The 11590-nt window shown below is 51.6% G+C and overlaps 1 protein-coding gene across 1 annotated transcript in view; it reads left to right on the top strand.

Moving 5' to 3' along the window:
• Positions 1-7588: 7588 nt before the first annotated feature.
• MXI1 (MAX interactor 1, dimerization protein) overlaps positions 7589-11590 on the top strand; it is an 86246-nt gene continuing 82244 nt past the window's right edge. The window contains exon 1 of the mRNA XM_040624041.1: positions 7589-7887. Within this exon, the coding sequence (XP_040479975.1) occupies positions 7626-7887 (262 nt within the window). The 5' untranslated portion in view covers positions 7589-7625. The remainder of the gene's footprint in view (positions 7888-11590) is intronic.

Here is an 11590-nt window from a genome sequence, read left to right as displayed (position 1 = left end):
TTGGTTGCTGGGATAGAGCCCAGCAGAACCCTGGGAAGGCAGAACTCGGGGAGGTAAGCCTTGTTCCATGCTTGTTATATCTCCATCACTTCCTCCTCGGGGGTGGCCCACCCTGGGCCAAGCTCAATTTCCCCGCCGTCACCCTCCAAAATGTTAGGTGCCCTCTAGCAGTAATTCCCAAAGTTAGCTGCACATGAGCCTCACCTAGAAGCTTTTCAAACGTGGTGCTCTCTGAACCCCATTTCCAGAGATTCTAATTTAATTGCACTTAATCTCCCCAATGCAAGTTGCCAGATGACATACAGGATGATCATTTCAATTTGAATTTCAGATGAACAACAAATACTTTTTAGCCTAAGTATGTCGCAAATATTGCAAGGGTCATACTTACACGAAAACATTCCTCCTCGTTTATCTGAAATCCAAATTTAACTGGGCGTCTTGTATTTGGGTTTGATAAATCTGGCAAACCTATCCCGAGGTGGTTCTAATGCACAGGCACAGGCTGAGAACCTCTGTCCTATGGGACCAACAATCCTCCCAAATGGACTGTGCTGCTCCCAGCCTCACAACCTTCGGCCCAGGGAAAAATACATGGGGTTTCTCAGCTCCTCCTGTCTGTCGTCTAACTCAGCAGCAGAGTTAATTGTGTAAAAGGGAGGACAGACCCTGAGAGGTTAGCCCGGGTGCCAGTGGGAGATCGGTGACGTCTGATAAATTACACCGATGGTACTTCCTACTCCCTGAGTGGGTCCTGTGTGCTGAGCTCCTCGTTGTCAAACAATGTTCATTGCACAGTTTTCTGTGCATGGCATTTGTTAGGCACTGCTGGAGATGCCATGGAAGCTCTAGAAGAACTCACAGCCTGGGAAGGGGGAATCCAAGTGTCCTTTACTGGACAAATGTTCAGTCTATAATCTAATAAGGATTTGGAACAAGCACCCTGGTTATGCACATAAACCCAATTAGCAAGACCACATAAACTACTACCCGACAAACGTGTAGCTGGGCAGAGCCCCATGAAGGTAAGTAGGATAGAAAGAGCAAGAGGGAATGTTCTGCTGTGCCAGGCTGAAGACGAGGGAGTGCCCCGCTCTGCCACATGCTAGCTGTGCCTTGTGGGGCAAGGCGCCTATTTTTCTTCAGTCACCATTTCTTCATCTGTCAAATGGGGGTGAGAATAATCTCTCATGGAATGAGTACAAAGGTGAAATAAAAGTGTGTTTGGAGACTAGGGCCTGGAATATCCTGAGCATTCTATGAATACGGGCTCTTGTATCCACAGTATCTCTAAGATAATTTGGGACCACATCACACGTTTGTATAATAAACTCAAAAGCGTTCATGCCCAAAGGTTGTAAAATTAAAACTCATGAGATGAGAAAACATTTTCATTAACATCAATTCAGTCTAAGATTTGATAACGCCCAGGTCCTCCAAGACTTTGAAAAATGACCAGGAAACGAGAATTTCCCAATTCTAGCCTCCGCGCTAGGGATGTTCAACTCAATTCAACTTTAACAATGATGCAATTACATATCAAAAGTCTAAGACAGATTCTTGCAACTGTATACCAACATGTTATTCTCCTGTGCCGGCCTGTCTGGGATGGGTGTTTTTAGGGTGTAGTTATATGGAAATAGCCTCTGATTACATTTGACTTTTCCAGGTAAGTTATAATTTTAGACAGTTGTTTTGACGTGACTCTTTGGCAGGCCGCACACATCTGTGAGGCCTTCAGGACTCTGTGAAATAGGATGACATGAATTTTTTTTTTAAATTAACTATTCTGATACATAATGTAGTATTCCTTAGGACTGTGGAAACACACGAAAGGTCAGTTGTATGCAAACAAAAATTAATTTCCAATTTAACCAAGAAGAGAGAAAGGGAAACAAGAAGGCAAACCTTTCCTCGTTCTTGTTTATGACGATTTCTATGATGGGTAAGAGGATGTCATAGTCCCCTCTGTAAGAATCCCATATTCTGACTCCAACTTAAGGTTTACATTTCGTTTTCTGAAAGACACAGGAGTAAAGAGGCCTCCTCTGTGTGCACGTACAGGACTATCTATCTCTCTACCTGTATGCTTACAACTGGTCCTATGTCTTCTATGTAGATAGCTGGGTAAGAGGTAAGTCCCGTGAGGGTGGGGGTTTTGGCTCTTTGCTCACTGCTGTGTCCCTATACCTAGAGCGAGCCTGACACGTGGCAGGCCATGTCCGTTGATGGAATGAATTAATCCATATGTTGCATATGTGCTCATGTATCCATTACTCCTGATAAATGTACCGCTTCATTGCTCACCAACCTTTTCACCCATGAGAACCAAGCTCTGGATCAGCAAAGAGAGAGAGCAACTTGCCGATCTCACACAGGAAAGATGGAAAAAGGAGAAAGAGAAAATAGGCTAGGCGAGGACACTGATGCGGCAGTGCCCAAAGTTATATATATATATCCAGAGTTACCCAGTAGTGCAGTGGAAGAGCTGGCCCCAAACTCTGGATTTCTAACTCTTTTCCCCCACCTTTTTGTCTTCCCTGAAAATCTTTCAGGACTCTATTGACCTAATACTACGCTGATATGTGCACACTACTTTACAGTTTCCAAAGTTCCTTTACATACACCCCATCATCAAGGTAAACGTCGTCCTTCCCACTTGGTAGGTGAGGGTCTCAAGTCTCAGAGGGGTTAAGTGACTTACATGAGTTCAGCCAGCAATCATCAGGAGGAGGAGCCTTTGCTGCCCGAATATCACCTTCTCCTTCCATCTCCTGATGCCTAATATTTCACCACTGGAACTTTATTCCTTGAGCTGAAAGCACTGGCCATCTTTTAATTCCAAAAGCCTCTGGGCATAATCATATCTAAGCTAGTGTCAGTCACTGGTACCTTAATATACATGAATTTAGAATCTTGCTGAATGCATTTTTTAAAATATGGAGATGTTAAAGAAAATAGGGGTCTGAAGGGACCCCCCCCCAACCCTACAATGAGAATATATGTGTGCGGGGTGGGGGGAGGAGCTTCATAAGATTCCCACTTTGGTCTCAGGCCATTGCTTTCATCATCTGGTGATTTATGAAAAATTTCCATCAGAGGCATCTCATTACCAGACATGTAGAGCAGTAAGGACAGGGCAAAGAGTGACCGAGCCTCTGCACTTTTGGGGATGGGAACCTCAACCATGTGGCTCAATGGGTTTCTGGCTTCAGGACAGACAGCATTTTGATATTTAAACTTTAATGTAGGTGACTCAGGAATAGTTTTGCAGACAGTGTCAAATGCCTCCTCCTGCCGTGCTGGAGCAAGGAAGCCATGAAGGACCAGCACCAAGTTCCCAGACAGGCAGGAAAGGGCATTCACTACTTTGACCCTCAGGGCCTAAGCCCCTGTTTTGTGCCACGTGTGTGCTGTGCGAGGGTGCCAGGGGCTGGGGATGCCAGGGGAGCAAGGCGTGCTCCCTGCCCTTGATGAGCTCATAATCTAATGAACCCTGTAAGTACTGGGCGTTGCATAGGAGAAGCCCAGGAGGTGGCTGAGACAGGAAAAGCCTGGCAGCCTCGAAGGTCCAGGAGAAGGGAGGGCAGAGTCCAGAAGAGCAGAGATAATGCCTCAGGAGCAGGTGACACCCGGGTGAGCTCCAATGTAGGGCGGAGGCTATTTATCCTCTGTCCATGTCTACACCCGCTGGTGAATGTGTGGGTGGGGGTGGGGGCATGGGGAGTGGTTGGAGGAGGCCTGGTCAGCACTTTTAAGGCTGTTCCAGGAGCCAGTAGGAGAGGCAGAATCACACAGTTCTCCTTGTTCCTGCCATTCCGCTCATGTCTTACCAGTCCCTAAACCTCTATTCCTGGGCTTTCCTTGAAGTCACTTCTCCCTCCTAGTAGATGAAACCAAGATGAGGGCACCCAAGGAAAGATGAAGCCAACTCTTCAGCTCATTGCTGGACAATCCCTTTCCCAAGGGAAAGGTGCTCAGGACAAACTTGGCTAGGAAATCTCTGGGGAATTAGGACTCAAGTGACAATGCAGGGGACAGAAGATCTCTTGATGGTGTTTATCAAGCCTGAGTACAAAGACCACAGGTCAAAGAGCAGGGAAGAGCCTGACCTGGCCATGCTGGCAAGGTCCAAGGAAAAGCTAGATGTCAGAGTGGGGGACTTAGGCAGAAAGGGCTAGGGAAGGGAGAATGGGTAAGGTGGAAGAGCAGGGCTGAGGAGCCTAGGAGAGCCAAAATGGTCCAAGACGGCAAAGGGCATCCCATCCAAACGCAGAATGGGGGGGTCTGAGGGCCTCTCTCCTTGGGTCTCAGTAATTAACCAGCCTCCATATACCTGAAGACAGAATTAACAGGCAAAACAAACTCCTCTGATGTAAGCATGTAGAATGCCTGGGGGGAAAGAGGGGCAAACACATGAGAGAGTGATCTTGCTTTAATATGCAAACAAGGTTGATGGAAAAACAGTACCAACAGGCAGAGAGGCCAAACAAAGAAATAGAAGTTTGGGAAAACAGGACTCTGACTGAATGGGCCTCCAAGATATCCTGGGCCTCTGGCAGCATCTTGGCTGGCCTCGCTGGGCACTGCAAAAAAATCCCTACTTTTCTTTGAGAGAGTTCACGTATTTTTTTCAGGCCAGCTGCCTTCTCATCTATTACCTGTTCTCCGCAAAAATTGCCAGCAAGTTTCCAAAGAGGCCTGTTTATTTATGGAGTCCAACACCCGGAGAAAGTGAGGTGCAAAAGGCTTGAATAGCTCCTCCTGGGAAGCAAAGCTAATGGGGAATGGAGCTAAGCTTGTAACCCAGCATTCTGGATGCCTGTCCTGAAACGCCACTCTTTCTGTGGGGGCCAACTTTATCAGAAGAACTGTTCATTGAGGGATGGTGTGGGAAGGGGGAGAGAGCAACAAGATGCTGACATGATTTAACACTTGATGGGCTCAGGAAAAAAATGAGGAATGGGGCTTGGAGCTTTAGCTTGGTGCATTCATCGTTCCACATACATGTTACCAAAAGGAATATATGCAACTGTTCTGTATGTGGGCTAGAGTCTGGGGCACAATAGCACAGACTTCGTGAAACAAAAAGGCATTTCTCCTGCTCCACTGTGTGTCTTGTGGTGCCATTGTCTGATGCTCAGAACTCACATAATAACAAAAAACAATGCCCCTATGAAGGGGGGGAAACTTGATTTGGCACCAGCAGTGGTGTTTTCCATGGGAATGATGGTGGGGGCTGTGGCTGACTGTGGGAATAGTGCAAATCAGCACTTTTTTGTAGATTTTCTTCAAGCCATTGTTTATTTTGGCTTTGGTCAGATCCGTGGCCCAGCTTGAAGATTCCCACTGGGCTTTCTGAAGCTCACAGACCTATGAGAGATGAAACAGGGATAAATAAATAATTACGAAACACCCTACCCCTGCCCCACACTCATGTGTGGGGTGTGCCTATCTCGGTGAGTGTGTCTAGACACACATGTACGGCACAGGACTACATACGTACACATCTGGTGTACCCAGCAGGGTGAACACGCAGGTTTTCCTCAGGCTTAGCTGGTTCATTGTCTCACTATCATCTTTCACTTGGGCCCAGGGAGATCGGGACTGTTTTACACAAGTGCTAGTTTTTGCAAGATGGCATTAGATAAAACTTGCTTGGAACTATACCTTCCTAAAGTCCCTATACTTAAAGACTTTTAAACGTGAGTCATTCAGGTTGTGGTCCCAACAGGAACAAAAAGTCAGTAGTTGTTCTGATAATGGAAGGTGAACTTTTATTTCACAGCTCTTAGGAGTTTCTACTCTATCCTAGGTAAAGGATGCAGGGATCAACCATGCAAAATTTGTCACAGGGCAGACAATGGACAGGCAGTATGTGTAGTATGATTATATTATGGTCCAAAATGTGAATACATTGGCTTTAAAATGCCAGTTACTGATTGTTCCTGTCATAGCAGCAGCAGGTTATTATATTCTGAAAGTACACCAGACTTTCTTGAAGGTTCTGTGAGGGTACGTGTATTCTAAGTTTTACATAATGAATGTTTTACAAAGAAATGTACTTTCTCACCTTTTTAAAAAAGTTTCCATTTTCAATAAGGGTCTTCCAGACAAACGTGTGTGAAGCTGCTTCTGAGCAGGGTGGCTGGGTTGCTCACTGCAGGGGGCGGTATTTAATGTTTCTTCTATGTAAATGGTTCCCTGGAGGAAAATTCCAGTTGGCCTTGCAAGGTGACAATATTTAGATGGGCTTGTTGCAGAGATGTTTTCCAACAAAGTGCAGAAGAGTCTTGTTTCCTGCATCTTATCCCCCCCGCCCCCCAAAAAAACCCTTAGATGCAAGTAGGGGACCCAGGCTCTTATCTGGGTCTGGATTGAAAGAAAAAGATCTTACCGTGGGCCAGGTAGTGTGCTAAGTGCAGATACTATTTAATCAGCATGAGAAACTTACCAGAGTTTCATGGAGGGGAAAACAGGCCAAGAGTGGTTAGGGAACTTGCCCAAACTCACACAGCCTATGTGCTTCAGAGCTGGATTTGAACCCTTCTCTGTGACACTCCCTAATGGCCTTCAGCTCTCCCTCTGACTCCCACTGTACCTCCCAAGCCTGGAAAGCATCCCTGTTTCCCGCGGATCCTGACTGGGTGATAGCAGCGCAGCAAAAACAATGTCAACTAGGGTAGGAGTCTTCAGAGCCAAAAGGTGGAATTCAGCTGGGGTGGGTGTGGGGGATCCCGGGCCGCCATTTCTGCTGCTCTGTCAAATAAAAGTGTGACAGGTGTGGAGGCACCCTAGTGTGAGCTTTGCACAGCTGGACCAAGGCTGGGAAGAGGAGTGTGGAGGGAGATGCTTACATCTCCTCCCCCTTCCTGGAAAATAACTTTGCATTTGAAGGGAGAAAGAAAAGAGTGAGTAAATCTGTAACTGGGATTTGGTGGCCTGGGGATTTCATTTGACCCTGTGAAAGCACAGGCCTGTGACTGTCTATGTGTAGGGGTGTGAATTGGGAGGCAGAAACTTCAGGTTACATGTGATGGGGTTTTTCGGACTGGGCTTTTATAAAAAAAAAAGTAGCAGCTACCATTTAGGGGGGACCCACTCACTACGTGCGAGACATTGTGCTGTACCGTTTACGAGGTCTTATTTTTATGTGAAGGAAAAAAAATAGCTTACTAGTTTGTTTTTATGCAGGTCCACTCAGAGGCATAGAGTATTCTTTCCATTCGGGTTGAAATACAGCGCTCTACTCTGAGGTAAGATTTGGGGAGAGGCGGGGAAGGGTGCGGGGACGGGCAGAGGGCGGTCCCTGCCTCTCTTGTCTCCACCTTTTATTTTGACCGGTCCGATGGCGACAGGCTCGCACTAGGACCCAGGCGCCAGAGCGCCTCCGTCTGTCCTGTAGGTTCATTCAATCTCCCAAACACACAGACCCACTGCGAGACCGACACACACTCACACACACTCACACACACAACTGCACGCAGCGAGGCTCGGGAAGTCAGGTCGCCTCCTCGCCTCGGCGCCTCCTCCGCTCCAGCCGGTCGGGTCTCCTCTGGGGACCGGAGCTCGGCCGGGCAGCGCAGCCCCGAAAGAGGACGAGCTCGGCGGACCCCGGTTCCTCCATGGGCAAACGCGGGCGGCCGCGCAAGGAGGCGCGCTGTGAGGGCGCGGGGCTGGCCCCCGCCGCGCCCCCGGCGGTGGCCGCGCCCCAGCCCCCGGCCCAGCCCGAGGAGCCCGCGGGGGCCAAGCTCAGGTGCCCCTTCTCGGACATTTTCAACACCAGCGAGAACTCGATGGAGAAGCACATCAACACTTTTCTGCAGAACGTGCAGATTCTGCTCGAGGCCGCCAGCTACCTGGAGCAGATCGAGAAAGAAAACAAAAGTAAGTTTAGGGGCCCCAGCTCCTCCTCGGCGCCCGGCTCTTTCTTCCTCAACCACTTGGGCGACCCCTGTCGCCTGCTCGGCCCGCACCCCCCTCCCCCCAAACACACACATCCAGCCCTCGGCAGTAAAGCCGATGACACCGGAGAAAGGACACGCACGCACAAAGCTGCTAAAGATGTAACAAAGACGAGTGGGGGGGGGGCGAGAGGGGGCCTGTCGGTGCGTCCGTCTGTCGGTCTCCCGGTGGCTGGGAGGGCGGCCGGGTGGACAAGCGGGGAGTGTTGTTTGCTGACAACTGAGCCCAGAGCTCATCTCTTCGAGGTCGCCTTTCTTCCTTCTCCCCCCGCCCCCCCCAGCCTTCTCGGGCAGACAAGTGTTGTTTTTCTGTCGCTCGTTCCAGGGTGGGGTAGGGATTAGAAGCCGAAAGTTGGAAATCGTAGCAGAGCTCAGCGGTTCGAGAAAAAACACACACAGAGACACACACGACAACAATAATAACAACAACCACAACCAAACAGCCCTCCGCGGCGTGGGCTTGGTCTGGCTGGCTTGGCTCTGCTTCTCCCTCCTGTCTCCTGTGCTTTTTCCTCCCCTCTCGCAGCAAGGCTCAGGCCATCGCGTCCACGGATACAGTCCCCCAGCACCTCTGTTGCCCTGGGGTGCCGCCGCCCCCCTCCCCCAAACAGGCCGGCCGGGCCAGGCAGCGCCAGCAGCTCGCCCCGGACCCGCCGTCCTGCGCCCGGGAAACTTGGCGAGGGGGACACAGCTAAAAGGAAACTTTGGGATCTCGCAGGAAACAATAGTTGGGGAAGAAGGTGTGGGCTGTTGTGTGCGGTTTCTTTATTTTCCGGGAGACGACTTACGAGAGAGCGCGCCTGGCGAGGAAGGCAAAAGCCTGCCTTGTGGATTTCTGCCGTTCCCCCCCACCCCCCGCCTCGCTGATTCAGGTGGAGAGCGATGTTTGGTGGTGGTGGTGGTGGGGTGTTGGGAGCCCCACCCCGGCCTGGCCTCCTTTTTGTATTTGTTTGTTTCATTTTGCCCCTGCCTACTGGGTCCCCCAGTCCTCCCAGGCAGTCGACTCAGCGTCCTAACGGGGGCACGCGTGTGCGGCGTCTCCAGCACGGTCCTCACAAATAAGAGCTGCGAGAAGGGGGAAGGGGTCGAGGCAGATAAACCGATTTACTGGAGAAAACCAGGCTGTTTAATCTGTCCGAACAAGTAGGAAGATCAATGAGACGGGGCGGGGGGGGAATGGTCCGACTGCAACGTGTCAGATCTTGCAACCTCCTCCCCCCAAAACACAACAGTCCTCAAACACAAAAACACCTTAGCTGACCAACACCCCAGGCCTCCAGGGTGAAAGTAACCGTGTGTTGCCAGCGCAATTGTGCAGAGGCTTAAGGCAAAAACAAGGATTTGTGTTGGGAGGACGGCTGTGTGTGTTCTTTTCTTTCTCTTCTCTCCTGTTTTCTCGGAGTGCCAGGGCTGCGAGAAAGGCGCATCGCTGGCTCTGTAGCCGAATCAGTTTGCGATTATTCATGGGGGGGGGGAGGTGCATTTGTCAGGAGGGTAGTTTCTGAAAAGCCAGAGCTGGTGGGGAGCTGGGTGAAGACGTGGTTTTGTTTGGTGTGTTTGCTTTTGTTGGAGGGGGGAGGGGCGCGATTTCTTTAGCTACCCCTCACCCCCGCCCGGGGTTCTCCGGAGTCTGTCCCGTGGTGCCGACTCTACCGGGGGGTGCACCCAAAGAGGGCACCTTGGCAGTGTGTGGCAAACCTGCCCCCCCCCCAGCATGGTGTACTAAGGAGGCGGCTGGAGCTTCCACCGCGTCCCGCCCCCCCTTCGCACCCGCAGACAATCAGAGACCTCCCCCCTCTTGCCGCCTCCCCCGCGCCGTCCCCCGCTGCCCTGGCCGCCGCCACCTCCTAGTTTACCCCGTGCCGGGGCTCCGGCGTGGCCACCAGTCACGTAAGCAGAGGGCCGGGCGCGCCGGGCCGGGCTACCCCGCACGGGGCGGGCCAGCGGCAGCAGAGCGGGGCTCCTGTGGCGGAGGAAGCCAGGGGGCTTCCTCCCGGTCTGTCTCCCGAGCGTTCGCGCTGCAAGCCTCGCAGCCCCCGAGAGGGGTTCGGGAACCTCAGCGCCCCAGTCAAAGTCAACTTCGTGTGCGTAATCAGCCCCTCGGCCCCACTGCCCCCCCCCCGGCCGGCTCCCCGCGGGAGTATTTTTAGCTCTCTTGCCTCTATTTGCCGCCGCTGTTTGGCTCTGCATGACGTGATGCCAACAGCCCCCAGATTTCCCCGAGAGCGTGGGGCGCTGCGCCTTGCCCGGCTTGGCTGCCGGGACCCAGCTCCAGGCCCTCGCCCCCTCCCCAACAGCCCTCGCAGGCGAGGGTGACCTCCAGCAAACTACGGGGACCATCGCCGGGCCCTCTATTATGCCCCTTGCAAACAGAAGCGGCCCACGGGGGCTGTTTTGTCCTCCCCACTTTCGGTTCCCCCCCCCGCCGGGTCTGGTTTTCCTGGTACGGAAAACGGCGGGCCCTACATCTGCCTCATTTTATTGGGGGCGCTTCTTCGCGCTGGCGGCGCTCGCCGTTGTTTTCTGCTCGCTGCACACAATGCCCGCGCGTCACGGCGGTCCGCGTGTGCACAGCAATAACGCGAGTTGGGGGGCGGGTCGTGCGTGCGCCGGGCTCGGGCACTGCGGGTCGCTCCGCGCGCGCGGGGCTTGTTTTGCTTCAGAGCCCCGCTTTCCGAAACGCTTACATCATTCAGTTGTTGGGGGAGGGAGGAGGATCTGGGCGTTCCGATAGGACTCCAGCATTTCTCAGGTCCCTGGTTTTCGGAAGGAAGCAGGGATCCTAGTTGTTTAATTTTATTATGGGAGGGGGCCCAAGCTTTGTTTGTTGGGCAAGTGTTTTTTGTTTTTTGTTTTCTTTTTAGGTCACTACTGCAAAGGGCATTGCTGGCCGGCTCAGGTGCACAACCTCCCCGCCTTCATTTCAGCCAGTTCCCCTGTAATCACTTGATCTCAGTTTCTCCGCCTCCTCCTCCTCCCCCTCCCAGCTAGAGACACATGGTTTCCACATGGAGACAAACTTCTTTCCTCTGACTGGACTTGACCTAGCTGCGTGGTTCAGCCTATCGCCAGCTTCAGCTTTCTCTGACGTCACGCGTTGCTGAGGCCAGAGACTGGTGGGTGGGGCGAGGAGGCAAGCCAGGAAATCTCTGGGAGCTGTAGTGTGGCCAGCTGGTACAATCCCTTCTTAAAGGGACGCTCTTCTCCCCTGAGACGGGTGTCAGCCTTGATTCTCCATTTCGGGTTCTGTGAGACCTTCCCGAAATGCACCAGTAGGCCCTGGTCACGAGTTCACACGTTTCGTTTTTACTGTTGTTTGCAAAGTACTTACTTGGCAGGAGCTTGCCTTATTTTCCATTGTTGCCAGAACTGCTTTTCATTGCCTCTTTGAGGTTTCTGTAGTAGGAGTGCTCACCAAGCTGTGGCCACAGTGTTGAATTATTCCCAGTAGATATGGTGAGTCTCCTCAGGGGGAGGGTGGTCAAATTAAGTCACCCAGTATTGACCGTCTGCTCTGTGCAAGGCAAGGATTCCAAGGAATGCAGGTACATTTTCCTGACGTTCCAACTGATGTGAATCCTTAAGGATCTCAACTTGAAGGTCTATAGAAATATTAATCATGGATA

The sequence above is a fragment of the Ursus maritimus genome, unplaced genomic scaffold (assembly GCF_017311325.1).
Source record: "Ursus maritimus isolate PB19 unplaced genomic scaffold, ASM1731132v1 scaffold_7, whole genome shotgun sequence".
Lineage (NCBI taxonomy): Eukaryota > Metazoa > Chordata > Mammalia > Carnivora > Ursidae > Ursus > Ursus maritimus.
Note: the sequence above shows the minus strand (reverse complement) of the source record. Positions and strands in the feature narration are given on the sequence as shown.